Source organism: Barbus barbus, assembly GCF_936440315.1.
Source record: "Barbus barbus genome assembly, chromosome: 21".
In the NCBI taxonomy this organism is placed as follows: Eukaryota; Metazoa; Chordata; class Actinopteri; order Cypriniformes; family Cyprinidae; genus Barbus; species Barbus barbus.
Window position 1 is genome coordinate 29,818,859 of NC_136749.1, and position 24,793 is coordinate 29,843,651.

The 24,793-nt window shown below is 33.8% G+C and overlaps 1 protein-coding gene across 1 annotated transcript; it reads left to right on the forward strand.

The window, feature by feature from the left end:
• Positions 1-2,498: 2,498 nt before the first annotated feature.
• On the forward strand, positions 2,499-24,004 carry LOC306886859 (phosphatidylinositol-3-phosphatase SAC1-B). Its single transcript, XM_079444192.1, has 19 exons — positions 2,499-2,580; positions 3,770-3,867; positions 5,202-5,276; positions 5,352-5,479; positions 7,651-7,800; positions 9,253-9,312; positions 9,480-9,513; positions 10,156-10,257; positions 10,331-10,416; positions 11,554-11,640; positions 14,115-14,263; positions 14,345-14,443; positions 17,749-17,887; positions 19,318-19,387; positions 19,464-19,536; positions 20,112-20,205; positions 20,966-21,058; positions 21,666-21,723; positions 22,458-24,004. Exons 1-19 carry the CDS (start codon positions 2,552-2,554, stop codon positions 22,592-22,594), a joined length of 1,761 nt encoding a protein of 586 aa, XP_079300318.1. The 5' UTR covers positions 2,499-2,551; the 3' UTR covers positions 22,595-24,004.
• Positions 24,005-24,793: the final 789 nt, after the last annotated feature.

Consider the following 24,793-nt stretch of genomic DNA (forward strand, 5'->3'; position numbering starts at 1 on the left):
CTTTTTCATAAATTAGGATTAATTTCATCTTCATAATTAATTTGTTCATAAATTATGATTTTTCATTTAATGTTTACATTTATGTATTTTGTTATTCAATCAAAAAAACAAGTTTTAATCATTTTATTTAAATATGACTATTATATAATTAAAAATAATGTAATTTTTGATACATTAAGATAAATTCAAATTTATAATTGCATATTTACATTTATAGTTTTATGATATATTTTAACAAATTATAAATATAACTTAATTATTATTTCATAAATTGTGCTTTATTTTCTGTGTACATTAATATTTTACTTTTTTGTGAATAAAGATTTATAATTTTCTGTATACATTTTATACGTAAAATTAGCAATTATAAATAATATTGTTTATGAATTAAGATTTTTCATTTTATGTCTACATTTGATAATTTTTGTATTCCAATTTTTTTATGATTTTTTTTTATATAAATAAAAATATATCATTTTATGCATGATCCATGAATTATAATTATATATATTATATACATAAAAGTCAGTGAAGACATTGTTTAAAATGTGATGTGTATATATATGAGACTATGGCCATTTAAGGTTCTTCTAAATGTTTTGTGAAGGTGTTGAAGGGTGAACATTATCCGTCTGATACATGAACTGTTAAATGGGCCTGGTGCTTTCCTTCTTTTGTTCTTTCTGAAGACCTGGCGCACATCTTCTTCGCTGATTTGAATTGTAGATGTGGGGGAGAGGAGGGTTGCTGGAGGTGTTAATGGTTGTGTGGAGAGGTGTTCAGGGCTGGGGTGGGGTGATTTTTCAAAACGACAATAAAACTTGTTCAAGTCGTCTGCCAGGTGTTGATTCTCCACAGTGCTGGGGGATGGTGACTTGTAACTGGTGATATCCTTCATTCCTTTCCACACTGAAGCAGGATCACTGGAAGAGAATTTGTTCCTTAGCTTGTCAGAATAATTCCTCTTTGCCACTCTGATCTCCTTTTCCAGTGTGTATTTGGCTTGTTTGTACAAGACTTTATCCCCCTTTCTGTGAGCATCTTCTTTGGCCTGATGGAGCTGTCTGAGTTTTGCAGTGAACCATGGTTTGTCGTTGTTGTAGATTAGATGAGTCCTGTTAGGAATGCACATATCCTCACAGAAACTGATATAAGATGTTACAGTCTCTGTGAGCTCGTCCAGATCGGTGGCAGCGGCTTCAAAAACAGTCCAATCTGTGAGAGAGAAACAGGCTTATAAGTCCTGCTCTGTTTCATTAGTCCATCTGTTAACAGTTCTTAATACAGGTTTTGCAGATTTAAGTTTCTGCCTGTAGCTCGGAATAAGATGAACCAAACAGTGATCAGAAAGTCCTAAAGCTGCTCGTGGAACAGAGTGATATGCATCCTTTGCTGTGTAACAATGATCCAATATATTACTGTCTCTGGTGGGACATGTGATGTGCTGTCTGTATTTTGGCAGTTCACGGGAGAGATTTGCTTTATTAAAGTCCCAGAGAATGATTAAAACAGAGTCTGGGTGTTGTTCTGTGTCTGTGATCAGATCAGTGAGTTGATTGCAACTTAAATATTTAACACAGAAATTCTCGTATGACATAATACCATTATTCTCCATTAAATGGGACACTGACCAAATACCTTTCTCCATCCAGTCCTCGTCATACAATGATTTTTTTATTTATTTATTGCTTAAACATACAAAACAACAGTCAGAAAATTCTTAATACAATTGAAAAAGTCCCAATAGCAGCATAACAAAAAATACATATAAACAAAATAAACATAACAGGAAAACCAAGAAAGAAAAAAACAAATAAAAACAGAAAAATAAATAATACAAGTGGCTTAATCATCAAAAAAACAGAGTTTAAGGGCTTTTTCAGAACAAATGATCTTCAAGGATTTAAAGAAGATCATTAAATCTTGCTGGAAAAGTAATAAAGTGGGAGGGTTATTAAAGAATCTACATTTATGAATGAAGTAATTGGCCAAAATCAAAATATTATTAATAAAAAATTCAACATCACAATTCCGACAAAAGGACAAATATTTGAAAGTCAGGTATTATCTGAACCAAGCATACATCATCCCATCATTAATTTGAGAATTTGCATAAATAAAACAAATGTTCCAAAAGTGCATTCATTACAATCTAAATTAAATCTGTGTCTGAGGAACACATTACAGGGATAGATATCGTTAATAATTTTAAATCATACAAAGATTTGTTATTTTGTTATTTTTCAACGCGGAAGTAAGCCGAATGTGCGAGACTTCCGGTTCATTAGTAAATGATGAGAATAATAAGTGCAGTAAACGGTAAAACAGTTTACACTACAAACCAGTGTTGTCATAATTAGGATAATGCATTAAAATAAGACACACTAAGTTGTAATATCAAGCAGCAAAGAGAGAGCGAGAGACTTTTATTACAACACGGGACTTTTATCTGTCCTCCAGAAGTCATTTCCTGTTTATATCCGCTGCCCGTCGCCAGATTCCCGCTTCTGGATTGACACGTCACGAAGGTCAGGAACGAGCCGATGGAAACATGGCGAGCAGCTACAACACCTTCAATCTGTGAGTATTAATCGACTCATGATTATCGATTATCGATCAGATGAATCGAAGAGAGTTCAGTGGTCGTCTTTGATCGGTTCAAGTCTATGAATGATGTGAGTTCAGTCTGAGGCTGTGTCTCAAAACCTACCTATGGGCCGCATTTGAGTCTAGACATCAAGTATGGACTATTATTATTCCCTAAAACATTATTATTCCCTAAAACATTAATAAAGTTTGCAGCTTGCTATGTTTTGAGCCACAGATAACAGATATTCATCAATCATTCTGATCAAAAATCAATTAATCTTAAATAAACCTCTGTGTAATTTAGCTAGCTCTTGTTGTTGTTGTTGTTGTTGTGCAGATGCCAAAATCATAGATAATAACATGTATATGTAATAATATCGATAACATTTGCTATCATTATAACTAATAATCAATAGAGAAAAATGAAAAAGCACATTATACAAAATAAATCAATTCATATTTTAAGTATTTTACTCACAAAATGCCATTTCTGTATTAAAAATGTATAATGAAATAAGTAATAATCAAATTTTGAATTATTTATTATGTATTGAAGCTCCATTTTGAAGAGTTTGATGTAAATGCTGTGAAAAAAGCCCATACTATGAACGTTTTAAAATTATAATGAAGCAAAACATTGCAAATATTATATTCTATTGAATTCTGTGCTTCTGTCTGTTAAATCTATTCATTCTTCATGAATTCTTCATGTAATTTGAAGTTTTAGAAATAGCCCTATATCATATGTTTATGGGAATATATATAGTATAATATTTAGTATTATTATTATAACAAATAATAATACCAAAATATGTCAAATCAAATAAAAAATAAGCAAGTTTAATATAATATAAATTGTAAGTAATTTAGAGAATTGAAAGAAATGCACTTTTTTCCAGCTGCTTTAAGATTTGAAATAAAATGTTCAAATTATTTTGAAGTGTCGCAAAACTCTGCATTTGTGTAAATAACGTTTATGTACAGTTTAATACACGGACTAATTAATATGCAAGTTTGCAGTACATTATGATATAATGTAATAATATGTGTAGTGTTAAATACATTTCTAACAGTGCAGGTTATTGTAGAGTTTAAGAATGTGATGTGATGATGATTTCAGAGCTCTCTTGTGCATTAAATGCATTGAATCTCATCATCTTGTCTTTGCTCTGATTGGCAGACACACGACCCCGGAGAAGTTCTACATCGAGGCGTGTGATGATGGAGCTGGAGACGTCCTCGCCATTGACCGCGTGTCCACAGAAATGAGCCTCACAGGTGCTGAAGAAAACACAACTCAGAGGATAGTTGATGAAAGCACTATCTGCACACACCGATAGTGACTGACTTCATTTTATGACGACTCTTATTGCATAAATGCATAGTTAAATATCTACAGAATTTTCAAACCAAATTAGGATGCAAATGAAAGTCGTATTTGAACATTTATAAAATACATTCTGCTGGTGTGTCGATCATCTAACATTAACCTGAAATTTTTATAATATGTAATGTTATTTATAATGATTATAATACTAATAGTAATCATTTTAAGTTGTTATTAATATTAATAATAATTATAACACAATTTAATATTATAGTATAGTGTATTTTACTATAATATTATAATAAAAATATTATATTTTCCTATAGTATAATAAGAATAAATACCAATATCTAACATTTAAACAATAACTATTCAGTATTTTAATAATAATAATAATAATAATACACACGTTCAGTGTTCAGTATAATAAACATTTTACATTTTTTATATATTATTAATATTATTAACAATAATTATTTCAAATTAGTATTAATTGTAGTATATTATAATAATATATTATAGTAAAATATAATGAATTATATTATATTTTCAAATTTATATAAGTGTCTAACATTAAATAATAAATAACCAGTATAATACATTTAAAATAATAATAAATAGTTAAATATTTAACGTTTACCAATAAATATTTAGTATAATATAAAAACTTTTTTAAAATCGAATATTATTTAATATTATTATTATTATTTAATTCATAGCATAGTATAATATAATAGAAATCATATTAATATATTGTCTTATAATATAATAAGAATAAATATCAGTGTCTTAACATTTAAACAATAAATAGCCAGTATATTTTTTTATTTAGTGTTAAATATTAATAATAATATTAATGTAAATTATTTAATTTATAGTGAAATATATGATAATAAAAATGATTATATTTTCCTATAAAATAATAAGAATAAAGTATCAGTGTCTGCCTAAATATCCAGTATAATACATTTAAAATAATTATACACCGTTACACTCAAAATTAAATATCTAACAATAACTAATAAATGTTTAGTATAATATAATACATTTTTGAACATTTTCAAAATATTATAATAATATTATTATATAATTTAGTGTTGTATAATATAATAAAATGATCATATTTTCCTACTATATAATAAGAATAAATATCAATGTCTAGCATTTAAACAATACATATCCATTATAATATATTTAAAATAATAATATAGTTAATATTAGAATACAATCAAAAAAATGTAATATATTACAGCCAGTAAGCATAGCATCTTCTGTTCTCTTTCAGTGAGGAAGGACGTCCCTCCGTCAGCAGTGACGCGTCCGGTGTGTGGCATCATGGGAACCATCCGGCTGGTGGCAGGTTTGATTTCTCAGGATGAGCTGAACTCTGAGTGAAGCTGTTTCACAGCTCTTTAATGCCTCTTGTGTTTTTCAGGCACGTATCTCATCGTCATCACAAAGAAGAAGAAGGTGGGCGATCTCCTGGGTCACACCGTCTGGAAAGCCACTGACTTTGACATCGTGTCCTACAAGAAGACGGTCCTGCATCTGACTGATACTCAGGTGGGTTCTTCAGTCTTACTCGAGCAGAATGTGTTTCTGTCACGTAGGTCTCGGCTCTCACTGGATGCAGGGAGCTGTTATTTGCCCTCTGGGTTTATGGGACGTTTGAGCATCTCTTTATTTAAACACAACCACTGATGTATTTTGAGCAGAGATATTTTTGTTTTGCTGGAAATGTATGTATTTTTATTGGCAGATCTCCAGAAAAGGTCACATTTTACCCCAATAATTATTTTAAAAATATTATATAAATAAAATGGAATATAGGTTCCTTGAACATGCTCCTTTTTCTTTAAGCAAAATAGTTTTTAGAAATATTTTAATGATTTTAGGATGACGTGTGACCATGTTTTTGACAGATTTTGTGAGATTCACCCTTTTAAAGTTTTAGTTTGTCAAATAAATCAACCAAACATCCCTAGAGAAATATTTTAACATTGTTTTCAAGCCTTTGAAGTGTTGGTACCGTCCTCAAAAAAGTAATTAATTACTTGCTACTAACTACGCCTTCATCAGTGTAATTAGATTACTGTAATTATTACTCTCTGTAAAAAGTATTGCATTATTACTGATTACTTTCTAAATTTCATATCAACCTTTACCAGTTGAAAAATATGAGGATAGACATGAAACTGCTTTTAATTCTTTCAAATAAATAATATAAAATTGCATAAGTTATTCATAATTCATGAAGTATTTAAAGGGAGAAGGTCATATTAAAATCATATATTTTAACATTAGACGTTCAATTTTGCATCAGATGTGACTATAGTGTCGTTCCGACTCAAATTTTTGTTTTTGCTACTATTTTTTCTGAAGGAAGATAAACATTTATAGTGATGAAAGCCAAAATATTAAAAGCCATGCATGAATATTGACTGAGTAATCCACTATTTTGTAGAGGCGGATCAAAATGGCAATTTTCACTTCAGATTTAGAGCCAAATTACAGGGGGTTAAAAATGACTTCAGAAAGATGATAGCATCATAATGTTATATTTACACAGAGATTGTTAGATCTGTTAGTAAAATCTGTTGACTTTAACAATCTTTGTTGCATTATGTGCCAATGGTGACCATTCAAACATGGGGAAACAGCACTTTTCAAGTTTTTTCTCCAAAGTTTGCATGCCTGTAACTCAAGAAGTATTAAAGATATCTTAATGCCCTTTTAGATATTGGGTCTTAACAAACTTTCCTTTTGGCGTATTAATGTTTAAGGCTCTATATGCTTCGGTTCCAGAGATATTGGAATTTCAATATGGCTCCAGGAGTAAATTGTTAAATTATACACATTTTCAGTAGTCAAAAGCCAAATGTCGGTCACTTTGCAAAAATATGATACTACTTTTCTTTTAAAGAGGAAAAATGTTGAAACTAGAAATGTATCTCATTTCCTTCTGTCAAAACAACTGCATTGGACATATCGTCCATACATTTTGGGGCATTTTTTAGAGCCTTAAAAATAAAGTTTGTTTAGACCCAATATCTAAAAGGGCACAGGCATACAAACTTTGGAGAAAAAACTTGAAAAGTGCTGTTTCCCCATGTTTGAATGGTCACCATTGGCACATAATGAAACAAAGATTGTTAAAGTCAACAGATTTTACTAACAGATCTAACAATCTCTGTGTAAATATAACATTATGATGCTGTCATCTTTCTGAAGTCATTTTTATCCCCTGTAATTTGGCTCTAAATCTCAGGTGAAAATTGCCATTTTGACCCTCCTCTACAAAATAGTGGATTACTCAGTCAATATTCATCTATGGCTTTTAATATTTTGTCTTTCATCACTGTACATGTTTATCTTTCTTTTAGAAAAATAAAAAATTTGAACCGGGAATATTTTCGAAATTTGGTTGATTTGACAGACACTGAATGACTTTATAATTAAAATACAGAAAAATGAAGAGTAATCCCTTACTTTACGTATTCAAGTGAAAAGTAATTAAGTTACAGACAGTAATTGCTTAGTAATGCATTTCACCCAACACTGTTTATGTTGCATAAAAAAAAAATAGCTTTTAGTCAAAGTAATTGAAAGTAACATTAAAAATGTTATTCTACAAATAGTGCATTCAAGTAAGTTGGCTTGCTTTCTCCAAATGTAACTGAATGCTGCCTAACTTTGTCGTATAGAAACTAATGATGTCTGTATGGATCTTCCAGATGCAGGACAACAAGGCCTTCCTGTCCATGATCAACAGCGTCCTGAATACAGACGGTTTCTTCTTCGCCACAGACTACGACCTGACGCACACATTACAGCGGCTGGCCAACACCAGCCCCGAGTTTCAGGAGATGACTCTGCTGGAGCGCGTGAGAGAGAGACGCTTTCACATATCTGTCATAAAACATATCATAATCCTATAAAGCTCACTGCTTAAAGGAGTCATGTGATTAAGTTTGTTTAAACTCTTTTTAGGGAGCATTTTTTCAAATAAACAAAACAAAAGAGAAAAAACAAGGTTTATGCAGGTCTTGAACATATCTTTAAACACAAATTAAGGCCTGAGAAGGTCTTAAATCAGAGCAGAAAGTCTTAAAGTCATGGCATTAAATGTTGCATGCACTGCAAAAATAAATATGAATCCTCAGTATTTTTGTCTTGTTTTGCAATGCAAATATCCTTAAATGTGACCTCGGACCACAAAACCAGTCACAAGGGTCAATTTTTTGAAATTGAGATTTATGCATCATTATAAATAAGCTTTCCATTGATGTATGGTTTGTTAAGATAGGACAATATTTGGAAATCTGAGGGTGCAAAATATTGAGAAAGTCACCTTTAAAGTTGTTCAAATGAAGTTCTTAGCAATGCATATTACTAATCAAAAATGAAGTTTTGATCTATTTACGGCAGAAAATTTACAAAATATCTTCATGGAACATGATCTTTACTTAATATCCTAATGATTTTTGGCATAAAAGAGAAATGTATAATTTTGATCCATACAATGTATTGTTGGCTATTGCTACAAATATACCTGTGCTACTGATGACTGCTTTTGTGCTCCAGGGACACATATTAAGATACATTTACTGGAGATGCAAATTGAACATATGAAGTTTGGTTTTCTGATAAATTAAACATAATTAATTGAGTTTATGCTTAAAACAAGAACAAGTATCTTTCAGTGGGGTATATAAGCTTGTGTACCTGTTGAATGAAGGGGATTTTTCTGAACCCACTGACAGATATTTGTTCTTGTTTTAATCATAAGCTCACTTCATTGTGATCAATTTCTCATTAAAAACAACTTATTTGATGTCTTTTGCTTCTCAAGTAAATGCATCTGGATTTAAGAACCTTGAAAACAAGACAAAATTCATATTTTAGTGGTTGTGAGCAGAGGTATTCAAGCCATAAGATTTTTATTATTTTTTGTAAAGTGAATTAAAAATTAAAGGAGGTTATCTGAAAGTATTTTCAAACTCTGAAGTGTTACTAATACAAGACATTTACAGCTAAAAACTGTGTGTGTGTGTGTGGGGGGGGGGGGATTACATCAAATTTCTTTACTTTGTCCTTAAAAAGTATTAAATTTACATCCATAGAACCTGCAGAATCACTCAATAAATAATTAAATAAACATGAATGAAAAATCCAATAAAATAAGTAATCCTACCGCATTGACTGATTTAAACATTAAAAGAAAGACTGTAAAAGTGGGGGAAAAATCATGAAATGTAATGTTTTTAATGTCTTTAGAATTGGGTGTTATCATAAGCAATGAAATTATTATAACTTGATTTGATGATTTTCTGCAGGCGGATCAGAGATTCGTGTGGAACGGTCATCTGCTCAGAGAATTCATGGCACAGCCTGAGGTAAACACAAGATTGTTTTAGCTGCAGCTGCTATTTCAAGCATAACCCATTTTTAGAAATCTGCAAGAAATACCAAGTTTCTAGACATGATTTTATGTAGAGAAATCTAAAGAAGGAATGAGTTCATGATTGTGTTCTGGGTTCTGACGTTGTGTTTTCTCTTACAGCTGCACAAATTCGTCTACCCTGTTATTCACGGCTGTATCCTTTAACCAGACGAGCGTTTTCAGAGATCAAACCACAATGATGCGTTTGTGTCAATTTAATCGTTTCTCCACTAGGTGGCGACAAGTGACCGTTAAAAATGGATTTGTCATTGAATCATTCATTCAAACCTATTTTTCATCATTTTAATATTAATTGGCTTATTAAATGTATAAAATTAATATATTATATATTAAAATTTTTAATAATTCATGCAAATTAATGAAACACTTTTAAATAGACTGCAGCAATTAATATTTTGTCACAGCCTCTTGTGATTTACACATTTTTTTTTAGTTCAGAATCGTTATCTCTATTTGAGACAAAAAAAAATCGTGATGCTTAATTTATCTAGAATCGTGCAGCTCTTATTTACAGTATATTTTGAGCCTTAAAGCGATAGTTCACCCAAAAAAGAAAATACTGTCACTATTTACTCTCTCTCATGTCGTTCCAAACCTGTATGAGTTTCTTTCTTCTGTTAAACACAAAATATATTTTGAAGAATGTTAGTAACCAAACAGCTGACGGTAGACATTGACGTATATAGTATGGAGAAAATACAATGTGAGTCAATGGCTAATGACTGTAGATTGACTTCCTCTTCCACACGTCACAGTCCTTAATCTCCGCTCTCAGTCGTCACCATGAAGTCGTGCTGCATCAACGGCAAAATCTTCGACTGGAACATCATTTCTAGGAGGAGCTGTTTCCGCGCTGGCGTCCGCTACTACGTCAGAGGTGAAGCTCGTACGGTTTGAGACGGTGCCTGTCTTTTCTCCGTACGCTGCTAAACGCTCTCTTTCTCTTCCAGGTATTGACTCTGAAGGTCATGCGGCCAACTTTGTTGAGACGGAACAGATTGTTCAGTATAATGGAGCAAAAGCCTCATTTGTTCAGGTAAGCCTCTGAAATGGTAAAGCCTCTAAATATCAGTTTTTATGCTCTTATGCTGAGCCGTTTGTTCAGGGATTACTTTGTTTTACCAATACGAGAAACTTCCAGTCAGCTTTCTGATGTTTACATCACTAAACAAGGGGCCATATGTTGGTTGGGGAATGAAATCATGATTTTGTTCCTCATGTTTTAATGCTTTTAGGGTGTCGTGTGACCATGTTCTTGATGGGTTTTGTGAGATTCACACTTTTATAGGTTAGTCTGTTAAATAAATCAAGCAAACTTCACTAGTAAAATGTTTAGTCACACTCCTAAAAGTCGTAAAAGATTTAACATGGTTTTGTGGTTTTAATGTAGATTTGTTTTTTTTTAAACAGGTCTCAGAGATGTATGTGTTTTGCATAAAAAAACATTGCTTCAGGAATTAAATTTTTCACATTTCTGCCAATATGAAACTTTCCAGTCTCTGAAGTTTCAACCAGTAAATCATCCAGTTTTTTTCAATGCAGGTTAGACAAGGAAACCACAAAAATATGAAAATCCAGATTTTTGTTCCTCATATTTTTGTTTTGGTGGCTTAATGTGAAGAATATTCATTTTTAAATAATAGGAGACAATTTCGATCAAAAACGTTCTTTCTGTAAAATGAAATGTCCATTTTTAGATTGATCTGCAGAGCTGTAGGTGCTACACCATACAAAATCACACAACAGTCTTTGGTTAACAACTGGAATGATGTTAGTTTCTTGAGTAGATGGTCTGAGTGGACTGAGGAAGATGTTGTGAGCTTTTATTTTGAAATATCAAGCAAAAGTCGGGTCGGTTCTCAGGGGTACGAACGCAAATAACGTCTTTGGGCAGCAGAGATTAATGTTGCAGAGGTTTGATGGGCCATAAACCACAGATAACATATAAATAAATGCTCATTTTTGATCTGAATCCATAAATAGATATGCAGTCAAAGTTGTAAAGTTGCCTTTTCCCAGAGTCGCCAGAGGAAACTTACTTGGAATGTTGTTGTTTTGCTTGCATTCATCCATTCTGAATCTGGATTGGTAGTTTCCATGTTATTTACGGAGCGTTAATCCTATTATTTCTAATAAGACATGTTATTAATGAATGAATTATCCTCTTCCACAGACTCGAGGCTCCATCCCGTTCTACTGGTCTCAGAGACCAAACCTGAAGTACAAACCAAAACCACAGATCAGCAAAAGCACCAATCATGTGAGATTCACTTTCTTTGTTTTGTTTAGAAGTGACAAATAAGGATGTTCATGATGGTGTGATGTGGTTTTAAACAGCTGTTAACACTTAGCAGCGAGGTCTCATTTGTATATTTGTAAACGCATTTGCTAACTGAGCAATTTACAGCATTATTAATATTTATGTTGGTTATAAATACAGTTGTTCGTTGTTATTTCATGTTAGTTCTCAATGCATTAACTAATGTAAGTGGAGAATGTTTAATTTTAAAAATGCATCAGCAAATGTTTAAAATAATATTATGCTCTTGAAGTATTATTTATTGTTAGTTCATCTAATGCAGTTAAATAATGTTAACAAATGAAACCTTGTTGTAAAGTAGTGAAAATCTTTTAGGTTGTTTTCAACTAAAGTTTTGTGATTTGACTCTGAAAAATATTTTATTTTGCAGACTAATGTTAATTTGGTTAACACTACACGATTTAATTAATTTTAATTCATTTAATTGATTTAGTTAATTTTTTCAAATGGAACGAATCTGCTTCAGTACTTCAAAGACATTGTAATAAAAGAGACAAAAATGATGAAAAATAAATAAATGCAATTAAGATCTTAGAACGACTAGCCACTTGCTAAAAGTTTGAAATTTTTAGTTTTTTTAAAATGATTTTTACATTTACATTTAGTCATTTAGCAGACGCTTTTATCCAAAGCGACTTACAATTGGGGAATACAAAAAGCGATTCATCTTGAAGAGGCAATCAGACAGAGGAAGTGCTCGTAACACCAAGTCTCAGTCATTGTTCAAATAACTACAAGCTAGCAAGGGAAGGAGAGAAAGAGAGGAAAGATTAAGGTTTTTTTTTTTTTGAGTTTAGGATGAAGTCAAGTACTGCCGAAAGAGATGAGTTTTCAGTTGTTGCTTGAAGATTGACAGGGATCCAGCATTCAGGATAGGGGTGGGAAGATTATTCCACCAGCCAGGAATGGTGAACGAGAATGTTCTGGAGAGTGATTTTGAGCCTCTCTGTGATGGTACCACAAGGCGTAATAGTGAGTGGAAGTAGGAGGGTGCTGAGTCTGTGGTAGTTCTGTACGCAAGCATCAGTGACTTGAACTTGATGCGAGCTGCCACTGGTAGCCAGTGCAAGGAGATGAAGAGAGGTCATCATTTGTAAAGGTTTGATTGTGTTTGATGGCAGACCAGCCAGAAGAGCATTGCAGTAGTCCAGCCTAGAAACTACAAGGGCCTGGACAAGACGTTGCGCAGCATGCTCTGTCAGAAAGGGCCTGATCTTTCTGATGTTGTGTAGTGCAAACCTGCAGGATCGAGCAGTCTTTGTAATGTGCTGTTTGAAGGTCAGCTGGTCATCAAAGATTACACCAAGATTTCTGACCGAAGTTGATGGGGTAATCATTGATGAGCCTAACTGAATCATGAAGTCATGCTGTAGAGTCGGAGTGGCAGGGAAGACAAGAAGCTCCGTCTTTGCCAGGTTGAGCTGTAGGTGATGTTCTTTCATCCATGCCGAGATGTCCACCAGGCAGCCTGAGATCCGTGCAGCTACCGTTGGGTCATCTGGTTGAAAAGAGAGATAGAGCTGTGTGTCATCGGCGTAGCAGTGATAGGAGAAGCCATGTGCATGTATGATGGGACCCAGTGATGTAGTGTATGTGGAGAAGAGGAGGAGTCCAAGAACCGATCCCTGAGGAACTCCAGTGACCAGTTGATGTGGTTTGGATACCTCCCCTCCCCAGGCCACCCTGAAAGATCTACCGGTGAGATAGGATTCAAACCAGTGAAGTGGAATCCCAGTGATGCCCAGTGATGAGAGGGTAGACAGGAGGATCTGATGATTGACAGGGTCAAAAGCCAGGTTCAGAATCTTTGAGGTTCAGGTTCAGATTTTTGATAGAAGTCTCTTCTGGTCACAAAGGCAAAACAGTAATATTGTGAAATATTGTTACAATTTAAAATAACTGTTTTCTATATGAATAGATTTTAAAATGTAATTATTCCTGTGATGCAAAGCTGAATTTTCAGCAACATTACTCCAGTACGTAAACTGTTTTCATCATTGATAATAATCATAAATATTTCTTGAGCTGCAAATCAGCATTCAGCTGAAAATTCAGCTGCGCATCACAGAAATAAATTACAGTTTAACAGATATTCACATAGAAAACCGCTATTTTAAATTCAAATAAAATTAGTCAATTTTACTGTTTTTACTGTATTTCTGATCAAATAAATGCAGCATTGGTGAGGAAAAATAGTGTATGCAGTGTATGTATTTGAATGCATTAACAGATTTAAATATGAAAATGAGCATAGTTTGATTGACTTTTAAACACTAGTATCTCAAATGTGTTTATCTGTATTCTAATATGAAATAATAAATTTTGTATCAAGAATATTTGTAAAACTGGTTAGATAGCACTTAGTCTGACATTATTCTGTGTTTATTTGTGTAACACTGTCTCTCCTCTCACAGCTGGATGGTTTTCAGAGGCATTTCGACTCTCAGATCATCACATACGGCAAACAAGTGATTCTGAACCTGGTGAATCAAAAGGGCTCAGAAAAGCCGCTGGAACAGGCCTTCGCGAAGATGGTGGACAGTCTGGGCAACGGCATGATCAAGTGAGTGAGCTGATGGGGAAATCTCATAAAACGCTAATGCTGGAGCACAAGAGCTAAACTCACATCTGCGTTCATCTGCAGGTACATCGCGTTTGACTTCCACAAGGAGTGCAGCCGTATGAGGTGGCATCGCCTGCAGATCCTGGTGGACATGGTGGCAGAAATGCAGAATGAGTTCGGGTTAGTGTTCATTTCGTTAACGAAAACTGTTCGTTGATTAGCTTGTTTCCCATGACTAAAATGAGACCATGAAGAGATGGCAATAAGGTCAATAAACGATAAAGGCCTCGATATACTTCAAACGAAATCGAAGAACGAACATTTTGAACAAAATCAGGCCGAAAAGAAGTTTCAGCTCACCAAAGTTTCAGCTCGAACTGAAACCGCTCACCAAAGTGAACTTTCTGGGGAGTTGGTTTTGGCTCCTAAACACCTTTGAGCTACCATTGGTCCGTGGCGATTACGCAGAATTGATCTGAAAACAAATAAGCTGGAGTTTAGCAATCTAAATGAAATTGTCACTCAGCTGTCATTAGATCTTGACTATATTGTTTGCGATTGTGGTTTCTGAATAAATGCACTTACTCAACCGCTGTTGTTTTAATAGAAAAAGATAGACTGTTGCAATGTGGAATTATTGGAATTACTATTAGGAATTTTTTACTTTTTTTTTATACATTAAAGCAAATTACAAACAATGAACTAAACATTCCTTGACAGCAGCAGTGACTAATAACTAATAATAATACAAATAAGTAAGAAGAATAGAAATTAGACACATGCAACATTGTCAAATAATACAACAGGGAATAAATCAAGGTTCCTTACTGATCAGTTCATTTCCAATGCGTCCAGATACATAGTAACAGGTGTCCACCTTCATATAAAAATGTCCAGATTCAGTTGGAGTTGGGCAGTCATATATTCCATTCTATAAATAGATTCAGGTTTTTCTATCCACTGGGCCATTGTTGGAGGGTGTGGCTTCATCCAATTAATTATGGTTTTTCTTGCACTTAATAAGAGTATGTGTAATATATATATCTGTTTTTTACTACATAAATCCTGGGGTATGCCTTCAAGCAAGAAAAACAGGGGAGTATAAGGCAAGTCTAGATGCAGAATTGTCATAATCTCAACCTTTACCTCTTACCAAAATATAAATATTTTCAGAAATTCCCAAAATATATGTGTGTGATCTCCTACCTTCCCACACCCCCTCCAACATTTCTCTGCTTCTGGGCTGTTTACTATTAGGAATTTTATATAAATATTTTTTGTTTGTTTTACCAGTTCTACAAATATTCTTGATACAAAATGTATTATTTCATAATAGAATACAGATATCAACACATTTGAGATACTAGTGTTTAAAAATCAATCAAACTATGCTCATTTTCATATCTAAATCTAGTAATGCATTCTAATATATACTGCAGGGCTCTAAAACTACTGCGTGCGACTATGAAAAAATATTTGGGAGCACCAGTGCAACTGAACCGATCAGCATTTTTGTGTTTGTGCTGAGGGAGCTTTAAAGGTTTCTAACGTACTTACATGTTTTTGCAGTGTTGAGTAAAGTATCACAGACATATTCTCTCATTATAATAAAAAAAGTGTAGACAGTGTAAATAAGAGAATCGTTGTGCATAGGGGTGGGAGAAAAAAATCGATTCTTCCATGCATCGTGATTCTCTCGTCAATGATTCTGAATATTTCAGTGTGCACGCTAGAGACGTGGCAGGCTTCATTGCACAGAATGTGCGCATTGCTTGACAGTGTGTGCTTCCACCCGCTGTGTTTTGCTTTAGATATGCTTTCATTTATGCAGTTTGGAATGCAGTACTATTAGATGCACGAAACTCATGCACTGACAGACTTTCATGTGCGCTTTGTGTTTGTTTGTCCTGAAGCTCGGTTGCGGCTGCGGTTAAATGCACTCACATTTTCGAATACTTTTATACGAAATTGATGTAGGCTACACACAATCAGTTATGTTTTCAGAGCAGGACAAAACATCTGATATATCGAAATAGATCTGTGAATGCCGCCTGTTAAAGCTGATGATTTCATCAGTAATAATCACCAAATGCCAATAATGCTGAGGAAAAAGGAAAAACCCATAACTATTGTCTGTAGACTTTCAAATACATAAAGAACTATAAGTAATAAAAAAAAGTAATTTTTTAAAAAGTAGTATTTTTTTTTTTTTAAAGTAGCCTGCTTATATAATAAAAAAATAAGTAAATTTTGCACAAAATACATTTGATATAAAATTTATATGAAAATGTAGCCATGTGCAGTAATATTGAAAACTGAGAATGTGACGCATCGTGATATTGAGATGATAGTGATAATCGTAATTGAATTGAATCGTGAAACCCCTATTTTAAAGAGACATACAGAGATTCCAACTATAAACAAAAAGCATAGAAACTGCAACTTTACTTAAAATGTTCATTTGTAAAGATGCATTTGCACAGAAGAAGAATTAATTGGGGGAAAGAATGTAGATTTGGAATCGGATCGTGACTCCCAGAATCGGATCGGAGATTCTTTTGAAGATTCCCACCCCTAATTGTGCAGTGTAAGGAGCTTCGTTAATTATAATGGAGTTTGGTGAGATCGCGATGAACTAAGATGAGTGACAGCTTTAATGATTTATTAAGGGAGTTTGCAAATGTGATATTGATTTAATACAACAGTTCATTAAACAAGCAGTTAATATTGTGACTTATATTGTCTGACTACAACATTATTGCCTTATTTAGCTCTATTTCATCAACGAAAATTGAATGTGTTTCTCCATTCAAACACAGCGGTGTTTCGTTTATGAATGAACTGCGTTTTTAAACGAATCTAGTGAGTCAATGACTCAATTACCCATTCAAAGACATTCACGTACTTCATCCCTGAATGAATCGGCTGTTCGAACGAATCAATTAAATGAGTGATTCAGTGATAAAATCAGTGACTTGCCGCCACCTACTGGCAGTCTTAGTTTTTTTAAAGTATCTTTTCTGTCATTTAAATCATTTAATATTTCTACATTCAAAATTGTATATTTGAAACATTAACCTCAACATGAATTTATGAATTTAATTGCACTTATGCAGCCTCATTAAACATCTGAAAATACACCTACAAGTCACTTGTGTGTTCTTCTGTGCCACCTCTGTAGTACAAATTTATTTCTTAAACACTGATTTCATTTCATTGGTATCTTTTTCTACTTGTTTTTATTCTGTTGTTTTAATTAGAAATGATAAAAAGCTTATTAATATATTTTTTTTGAATTTGACATAAAAGATTACATAACTTTTAATAAAGTTAGAAAAATGCCATTACAAAGATAAAAAACAAAATTCACTGTAAAACACTTTGAGTCAAATATCACCTCGTAATGGGAAGGTTAATAGTGCTTTATATTGCATGCTAAACATTGAGATTTTTGCATGCTCTTATTGTTTAATGTTTTTCAACAGCTACTTCCTGGTGGATTCAGACGGGACAGTCCAGTTACAACAGGACGGGACGTTTAGAAGCAACTGCATGGACTGTCTGGACCGAACCAACGTCATCCAGAGTCTGCTGGCGCGCCGCTCGCTGCAGTCGCAGTTAGAGGTGCGATGATGATGGGATTTATTATCTGTATTTGGATCATCATCGGCCCAAAATTCATGTACATGCAGGGCTGGGCCATACTTTGAATATCAGCAATATTATTGCAATGTCCAATATCGTGTACTGTTAATTTAGTTAGTTTTTTTTACTATGATTAAAAATATTTGTTGACTACCTTTTTATGCATGATTAAAATGAGACATGCAAGATCGTTGAAGAAAAAAGACGAGACTAAATAAAATAAAAAAACTCAATATATCCAAAATTTCTTCAACAAAAAAAAGAGGATTCATTCAGAAATTAAGCAAGTGACTGTCTTTATGAATGAGTCAGACGAGACTAAAATGTAGTTTAAATTAAACAAACAAAAAAAACTCTATACCCAAAATTTCTTCAACAAAAAAAAAAAAAATGAGGAGAAAAATTCTAGATCTCTGTGAGTTTTCATGCTTGGGTTGCCAGATCTCAAGAGTTTAAATCCCCCAATCAGAGCTTCTCTCCTAACAGCACACATTTTACAATTTTGAGCAAAATAATTGTGATTGTCAGTTTAACCATCATGCAGCAGAACTGAAATGTGACGTTTTCATTGACTGAAGGTATCTTTTATGATGAGTCACTAAATCATTGACTCAATCAATCCGTTCAAACAGCTGAATCATTGACTCACTTGATTCGTTCAATTAGCTGATTCATTCTGAATGATGATTCGGTCACTGAATCATTGACTCACTCGATCCGTTCAATTAGCTGATTCATTCTTAATGATGATTCGGTCACTGAATCATTGACTCACTTGATCCGTTCGATTAGCTGATTCATTCTGAATGATGATTTGGTCACTGAATCATTGACTCACTCGATCCGTTCAATTAGCTGATTCATTCTGAATGATGATTCGGTCACTGAATCATTGACTCACTTGATCCGTTCAATTAGCTGATTCATTCTGAATGATGATTTGGTCACTGAATCATTGACTCACTTGATCCGTTCGATTAGCTGATTCATTCTGAATGATGATTCGGTCACTGAATCATTGACTCACTCGATCCGTTCAATTAGCTGATTCATTCTGAATGATGATTCGGTCACTGAATCATTGACTCACTCGATCCGTTCAATTAGCTGATTCATTCTGAATGATGATTCGGTCACTGAATCATTGACTCACTTGATCCGTTCAATTAGCTGATTCATTCTGAATGATGATTCGGTCACTGAATCATTGACTCACTTGATCCGTTCAATTAGCTGATTCATTCTGAATGATGATTTGGTCACTGAATCATTGACTCACTTGATCCGTTCGATTAGCTGATTCATTCTGAATGATGATTCGGTCACTGAATCATTGACTCACTCGGATGTGTTCAATCAGCTGATTCATTCAGAAATGAACTCATATTTGATGTCTTGTTTATCTGTAGAGGATAGGAGTTCTTCATGTGGGGCAGCGGATCGAAGAACAGGCAGATTTTGAAAAAATATACAAGAACGGTAAGCAAACACTAACACTGAAAGTCAGTATTCTGGCTATGTGAGACTTTCTCATTCATACCCGTTATTCCCTCAGCATGGGCAGATAACGCCAACGCTTGTGCCAAACAGTACGCCGGGACCGGAGCCCTGAAGACCGATTTCACACGGTAAACAGAGTCTTCTGCTCCGCTTGTGTTTGACATGGGTGCAGACTCCTCACCTTTCAGTGACATCTCACTTATTTGAGATCAAAATAGGTCACCTATGAGATTAGATCTAATGAGAAAGGGGGGTGTCTTACAAGGGTAAATAAAGAACTGGGTCCGGTTGCCTAAACAGTTTAGACTAGTCTTAAAAAGCTAGTCATCTAATTTCTTTAAGACCGTAACCATAACTTTTTAAATTCAGTTATGAAAAGGTATATTGTTCTTATTTGTATTGGAAAGGTAAGACTGATTACGCCTTAGCAACTGCTAGTTGGTCAAACTAGTTCTTAACTGGCCAAACAAGTATTTGTTTTACTCTTTACTTCAAAAACTGTCTAAAAAGTGTAATATTTGATGTATTTGAGGTCTGAGATGTGGGAATGGTGAAGAGAGAGGGAGAGAGAGGGCAAACATTTAGCATTTTTGTGTGGAGCATATGCCCCCGATCCGCACAATGTTCTCGCCTGTTTGCACCTCTGGTTTGAGAGGAGTGCTCGGGTGGGTTGTGAAAGATGATTGGTTCTCTGTGTGTTCAGGACAGGGAAGAGAACGCAGTGGGGTTTGCTGATGGACGGCTGGAACTCCATGATCAGATACTACAAGAACAACTTCTCCGACGGTTTCAGACAGGTGACACAAACTCTCTCTTCATTTTATTAATCAGCGTCTAATAATCATTAGTTTGTGAATCATCTTAGGGATCTGGACTAGAGATTCCCAAATAGTTTTTTCAGCTCAACCCCTTAGACCTGAAATATTTACTTACAGTTTGAACTTCAAGATTTTCTGTTAATATTTCTATGATTTAACAACACTTTTGCATGTTCACGGTTCTCTGATGGTTGATGGTCACATAACATGAAGATATACAACAAATAATATATATTTTATCACACACATATATATATTTATTTATTTTCTTGAGTAAGGGTTTTTTCATTGTTTTTTTCAAAATATAAAACAATAAGTCATTTAAATATTACTTTTTTTATGATGTAATTTTTTTTTTTTTTCATTTGCAATAAAAAAAATATTTTAATTTTCCATTTATGATTGTTTTACATATTATTTACGTTTTTTAAAATATTTTTTATTTTAAAGTCATTTAAACATTATTTTTATGATATAATACATTTTTAATGTTTTTTAATTGTGAAATGTTTTATTTTTATTTGTAATTACATTTTTCATTTATTTGAATTTTCCTTTTTTATGATTTAATGAATTCTTTGATTTTGATCAGTTATTTTACTCACAAAGCCCAGTTTGGAAACCCTTCTCTAGGGACTAGAATGGCTAGTGTAGTAGGAAGCCGTGTTTTGTGTCTGATTTCTTTGCTGTGGGCCTGTGGATGAAGACTGCAGGATCTGAGTCTCGTGTCTTTATCCAGGACTCCATTGACCTGTTTCTGGGTAATTATTCTGTGGAAGAGGCGGAAATGAACACTCCTCTACATGAGCCCAAAGACTGGAAGTTCCTCACGGTAAGAACCAGACTGAGCTGTGAACCCAGAAAAACATGTTGTCTTTGCAGCCAGGGTCAGATTAATGTTCCTGAACACACTGACACTCTTGTCTTAGACGACTTTGGCATTTGTTTTTAATTTTGCTGTTGCTGCTTTATAAACGTAATAAGCCACTTATTAGTTATTTTTCTGATTTGTATTATAACTTGCATCACTTACCAGTTACCATGGTAAAATCACTGTAATGCATGGCCCTAATTATGGTTATTAAAAAGAAAAAATGGAGGATCTTGCCCTTGCTTCTATCCACATATAACATAATTTCAAGTTATTAGTGAATTTAAAATTTAAAAGCAGAACATTTATTGATATATCAAATATACATGATTTAATTGCATTAATTTTACTGTGACCTCATGAGTTTTGCAAGGATTTTAGCATGCTTTTTTAGCCATTAATTAGATTTATACTACATCTATAAAAGCTGACATGAAATGTAGATGAAATATCATCTATTTTCTAAATTAATGTTATTGATCTTAATATGAACAATTCATTTGTGCATATTTTTAATGTTATGTTTTTTTACTGTCATAACCGGATATTAATTTTTTTCCCTTTTCAGCTGCCGATCATCATGGTGGTTGCTTTCTCAATGTGCATCATATGTCTCCTGATGGCTGGTAAGACACGGAGCAGTATTAATATCTGCTCTACTGTCTCATTGATCTCACTGATTTACATTACAAGCAGCAGAATTTCATCATATGTGTCCCTGCAGCACAAAAGCAGTCATCAGTAACACGGGTATATCTGTAGCAATAGCCAACAATACATTGTATGGATCACAATTATACATTTCTCTTTTATGCCAAAAATCATTAGGATATTAAGTAAAGATCATGTTCCATGAAGATATTTAGTAAATTTCCTACCATAAATATATCAAAACTTCATTTTTGATTAGTAATATGCATTGCTAAGAACAACTTTAAACAACTTTAAAGGAGATTTTCTCAATATTTAGATTTTTTTACTCCCTCAGATTCCAGATTTTCAAATAGTTGTATCTCAGACAAATATTGTCCTGTCATAACAAACCATACATCAATGGAAAGATTATTTATTCAGCTTATTAATTTAGAAAAACTGACCCTTATGACTGGTTTTGTGGTCCAGAGTCACAAATAAATATCAGCATCTGCAGCAAATCCATATTTTTGCTCAGTTTGAGTCTTTGAATAGTGTTTTTTCCTCTATATTCTCACTGTGTCAAACTATATGAGCCATAAAAGCCTGATGCATCACACAAAAACAGATTTTTTCCCTCACTATTATTTCATATGTCAGGCTTTACAGGGTTAATATCAGTGTTTATGGTATTACTAGTGTCTTAATCGGTTCTTGTATTTCCCAGGTGACACCTGGACAGAGACGCTGGCGTATGTGTTGTTCTGGGGCTCGGCGAGCGTGGTGACGGCCGGCGTGATCATCTTCAACGGCCGGGACTTCGTCGACGCGCCCAAACTGGTGCAGAAGGAGAAGATGGACTGAACCTGCGTGTGTGGGAAGCAGCTCGGTCCCGCCGAGTCTTCATCCTCCTCATCCTCAGTGCTGTCCTACTCTCAGGCCTGGAGCCTGTACTGACACCGTGCTGCCAGAGGAGGAAGAGGAGGATGAAGGCCAGGGGCCAGACGGGACGCTCCGCTGCTCTCCACACCAGGATCGTATCTCACAGACATCCCATAATTCCATGGGTTCACGGGCAGCTTCACAGACGCAGTGCAGATCGGGACCATGAGGGACTCGGCCCTGTCCTCGTGGTTCACGGCGTGTTTTCGTGTCGAATCGCACGCGGGACGTTTGCATATCTGCCGTCAAATCAGAATCACAGTCTTGTTTTCTAATGAAAAAAAAAAGTGTAGACAAAACAATATGCATCTAAAATAAACGTTAACACTTTACAGTAAGGGTTCATTAGTTAACTAAATCAGTCAACTATATTCTACCTCATTAATGTCTACATTTACTACTGCGTTTTAAAAATTAAACGTTGCATCTGTTTAATGCACTGTCAACTTTACATGAACAGTTGAATTTTTATTAACTAACATTGACGAAGTATGGAAGTCCGGTTCCACCACGGAATGAAAAATAATTTCACAATTTAAAAATTGTTCTGGATTTTATGGCTGATAATTCAGACTTTTTTCTTGTCATTCGCTGTATATATCTCAATTCAGTATTTTATTTTATATTTCGTGTTTCTATAAAAAAATGTGCTTTTTTCTCACAATTCTGAGGTTTTTCCTTTGAATTTTGAGTTTTTACATTTTGCAATACTATTTTTTTTGTTTCCACCACAGAATGAAAAATAAAGGTAATTGCGACTTTTTATCTCACTTTTTTCTTGCAATTGCAAATTTATATCTTTATAATTCGTACTTTTTTCTCGCAATTCTGCATTTTTATTACACAAGTCTGAAAAAAGTACAAATTGTTTGATGAAAAGTTGCAATTACCTTTTTAATTTTTTGATACAGTGGCGAAAACAAGCTTCCATAACAAAGATTATTAACTGTGTATATTGCTTAATGTTAGTTCATGTCAGTTAATGCAAAACATAACCAAAACTTTGAGAACCGTCACACTTTAAGCTTCTGTATGCTAGCATTGGCCAGCGCAATAACTAGCATGAACTAACAATTAACAATATTTTTCAGCATTTGTTTATCAAGCTTAATATTAATTTATGCATATACATTTTTAATATATACATATATATTTTAAATGAACTAATATATTAGGAATGTATATGTATTAACGTTTAATCGATATTATTTTCAGTCTAAAATAATAAATGCTATAAATGTCATTTTTAGTTGAAATGTTGAATCTTATTATAAAGTGTTACTAAGACAGTAAGTTTTGTTTTATATTAAATGGGATTTTCCTGTTTTAAGCAACAACAAAAAAAATCTAAGAATTTTTTAGAGGGAAAAGGAAAAATATTACAAAATAAAAGTAATCTTCAATTCTGCTTTAAAAAAATTAAAATAATGTTATTTTTATTATTTTTTTAATTGGAAAACAAGACAAACATTGCGGCAGCTGCACGTCTCAGTATTTAGTAGTGAATTTGAGTATTTGAGATGGACCCAGTGTTCATGTGCATTCAAATGGACTCGTTTTTATCCTCCTCTTCACCATCATGGTCTTCCTCAGTCTGTGATTTGGGAGCTTTTACAAACGAGCAGTTTGAGAGCGGAGCTGAATGAACCGAATCTGTTCAGAATCCAGACTGATTCATGTGAATCTTTACTTGGGACCAGTGTCTCATTGTCCAAAGGATTTTCTATGTGCCATCTCTGTTTGGGATCTGATGTTTCGCTGCTTCTGACGGACGGATGAATGATGCCTTATGTTTGCGATGCTCTTCATTTGATTCCTCTGTGTCTTGCTGTAAAAATAATGTCTATTAGTGTTATTAAAGTTATCATGATGCTTGTGTTGGTCAGTTTCGGTCCGAAGGGAAAAGAGCACAAATTGTTTCTGAAATGATGCAGAAATACATTATAAAACGATCACTGCAGACTGTTGAAGCAGGTCAGTTGCACTGAACGTGTTTGCATGACATTCCTGACTGAATTCATAAAGCGTTTGCTTTGCACTGAGCTCAAACTGAATGGAAATAAGAGGCTGAAAATGCCAGAGCGGATCAGTAGAGCCGCAGGAGATCGTCTGAGGAGGATT

Bases quoted from the DNA above. Each gene is read 5' to 3' on its own strand.
- LOC306886859 (XM_079444192.1), top strand. From the start codon at position 2,552: ATGGCGAGCAGCTACAACACCTTCAATCT. The intron at 5,480-7,650 runs GTGGGTTCTTCA...TGGATCTTCCAG, and splicing joins TGCATCTGACTGATACTCAG to ATGCAGGACAACAAGGCCTT. The intron at 11,641-14,114 runs GTGAGATTCACT...CTCCTCTCACAG, and splicing joins TCAGCAAAAGCACCAATCAT to CTGGATGGTTTTCAGAGGCA.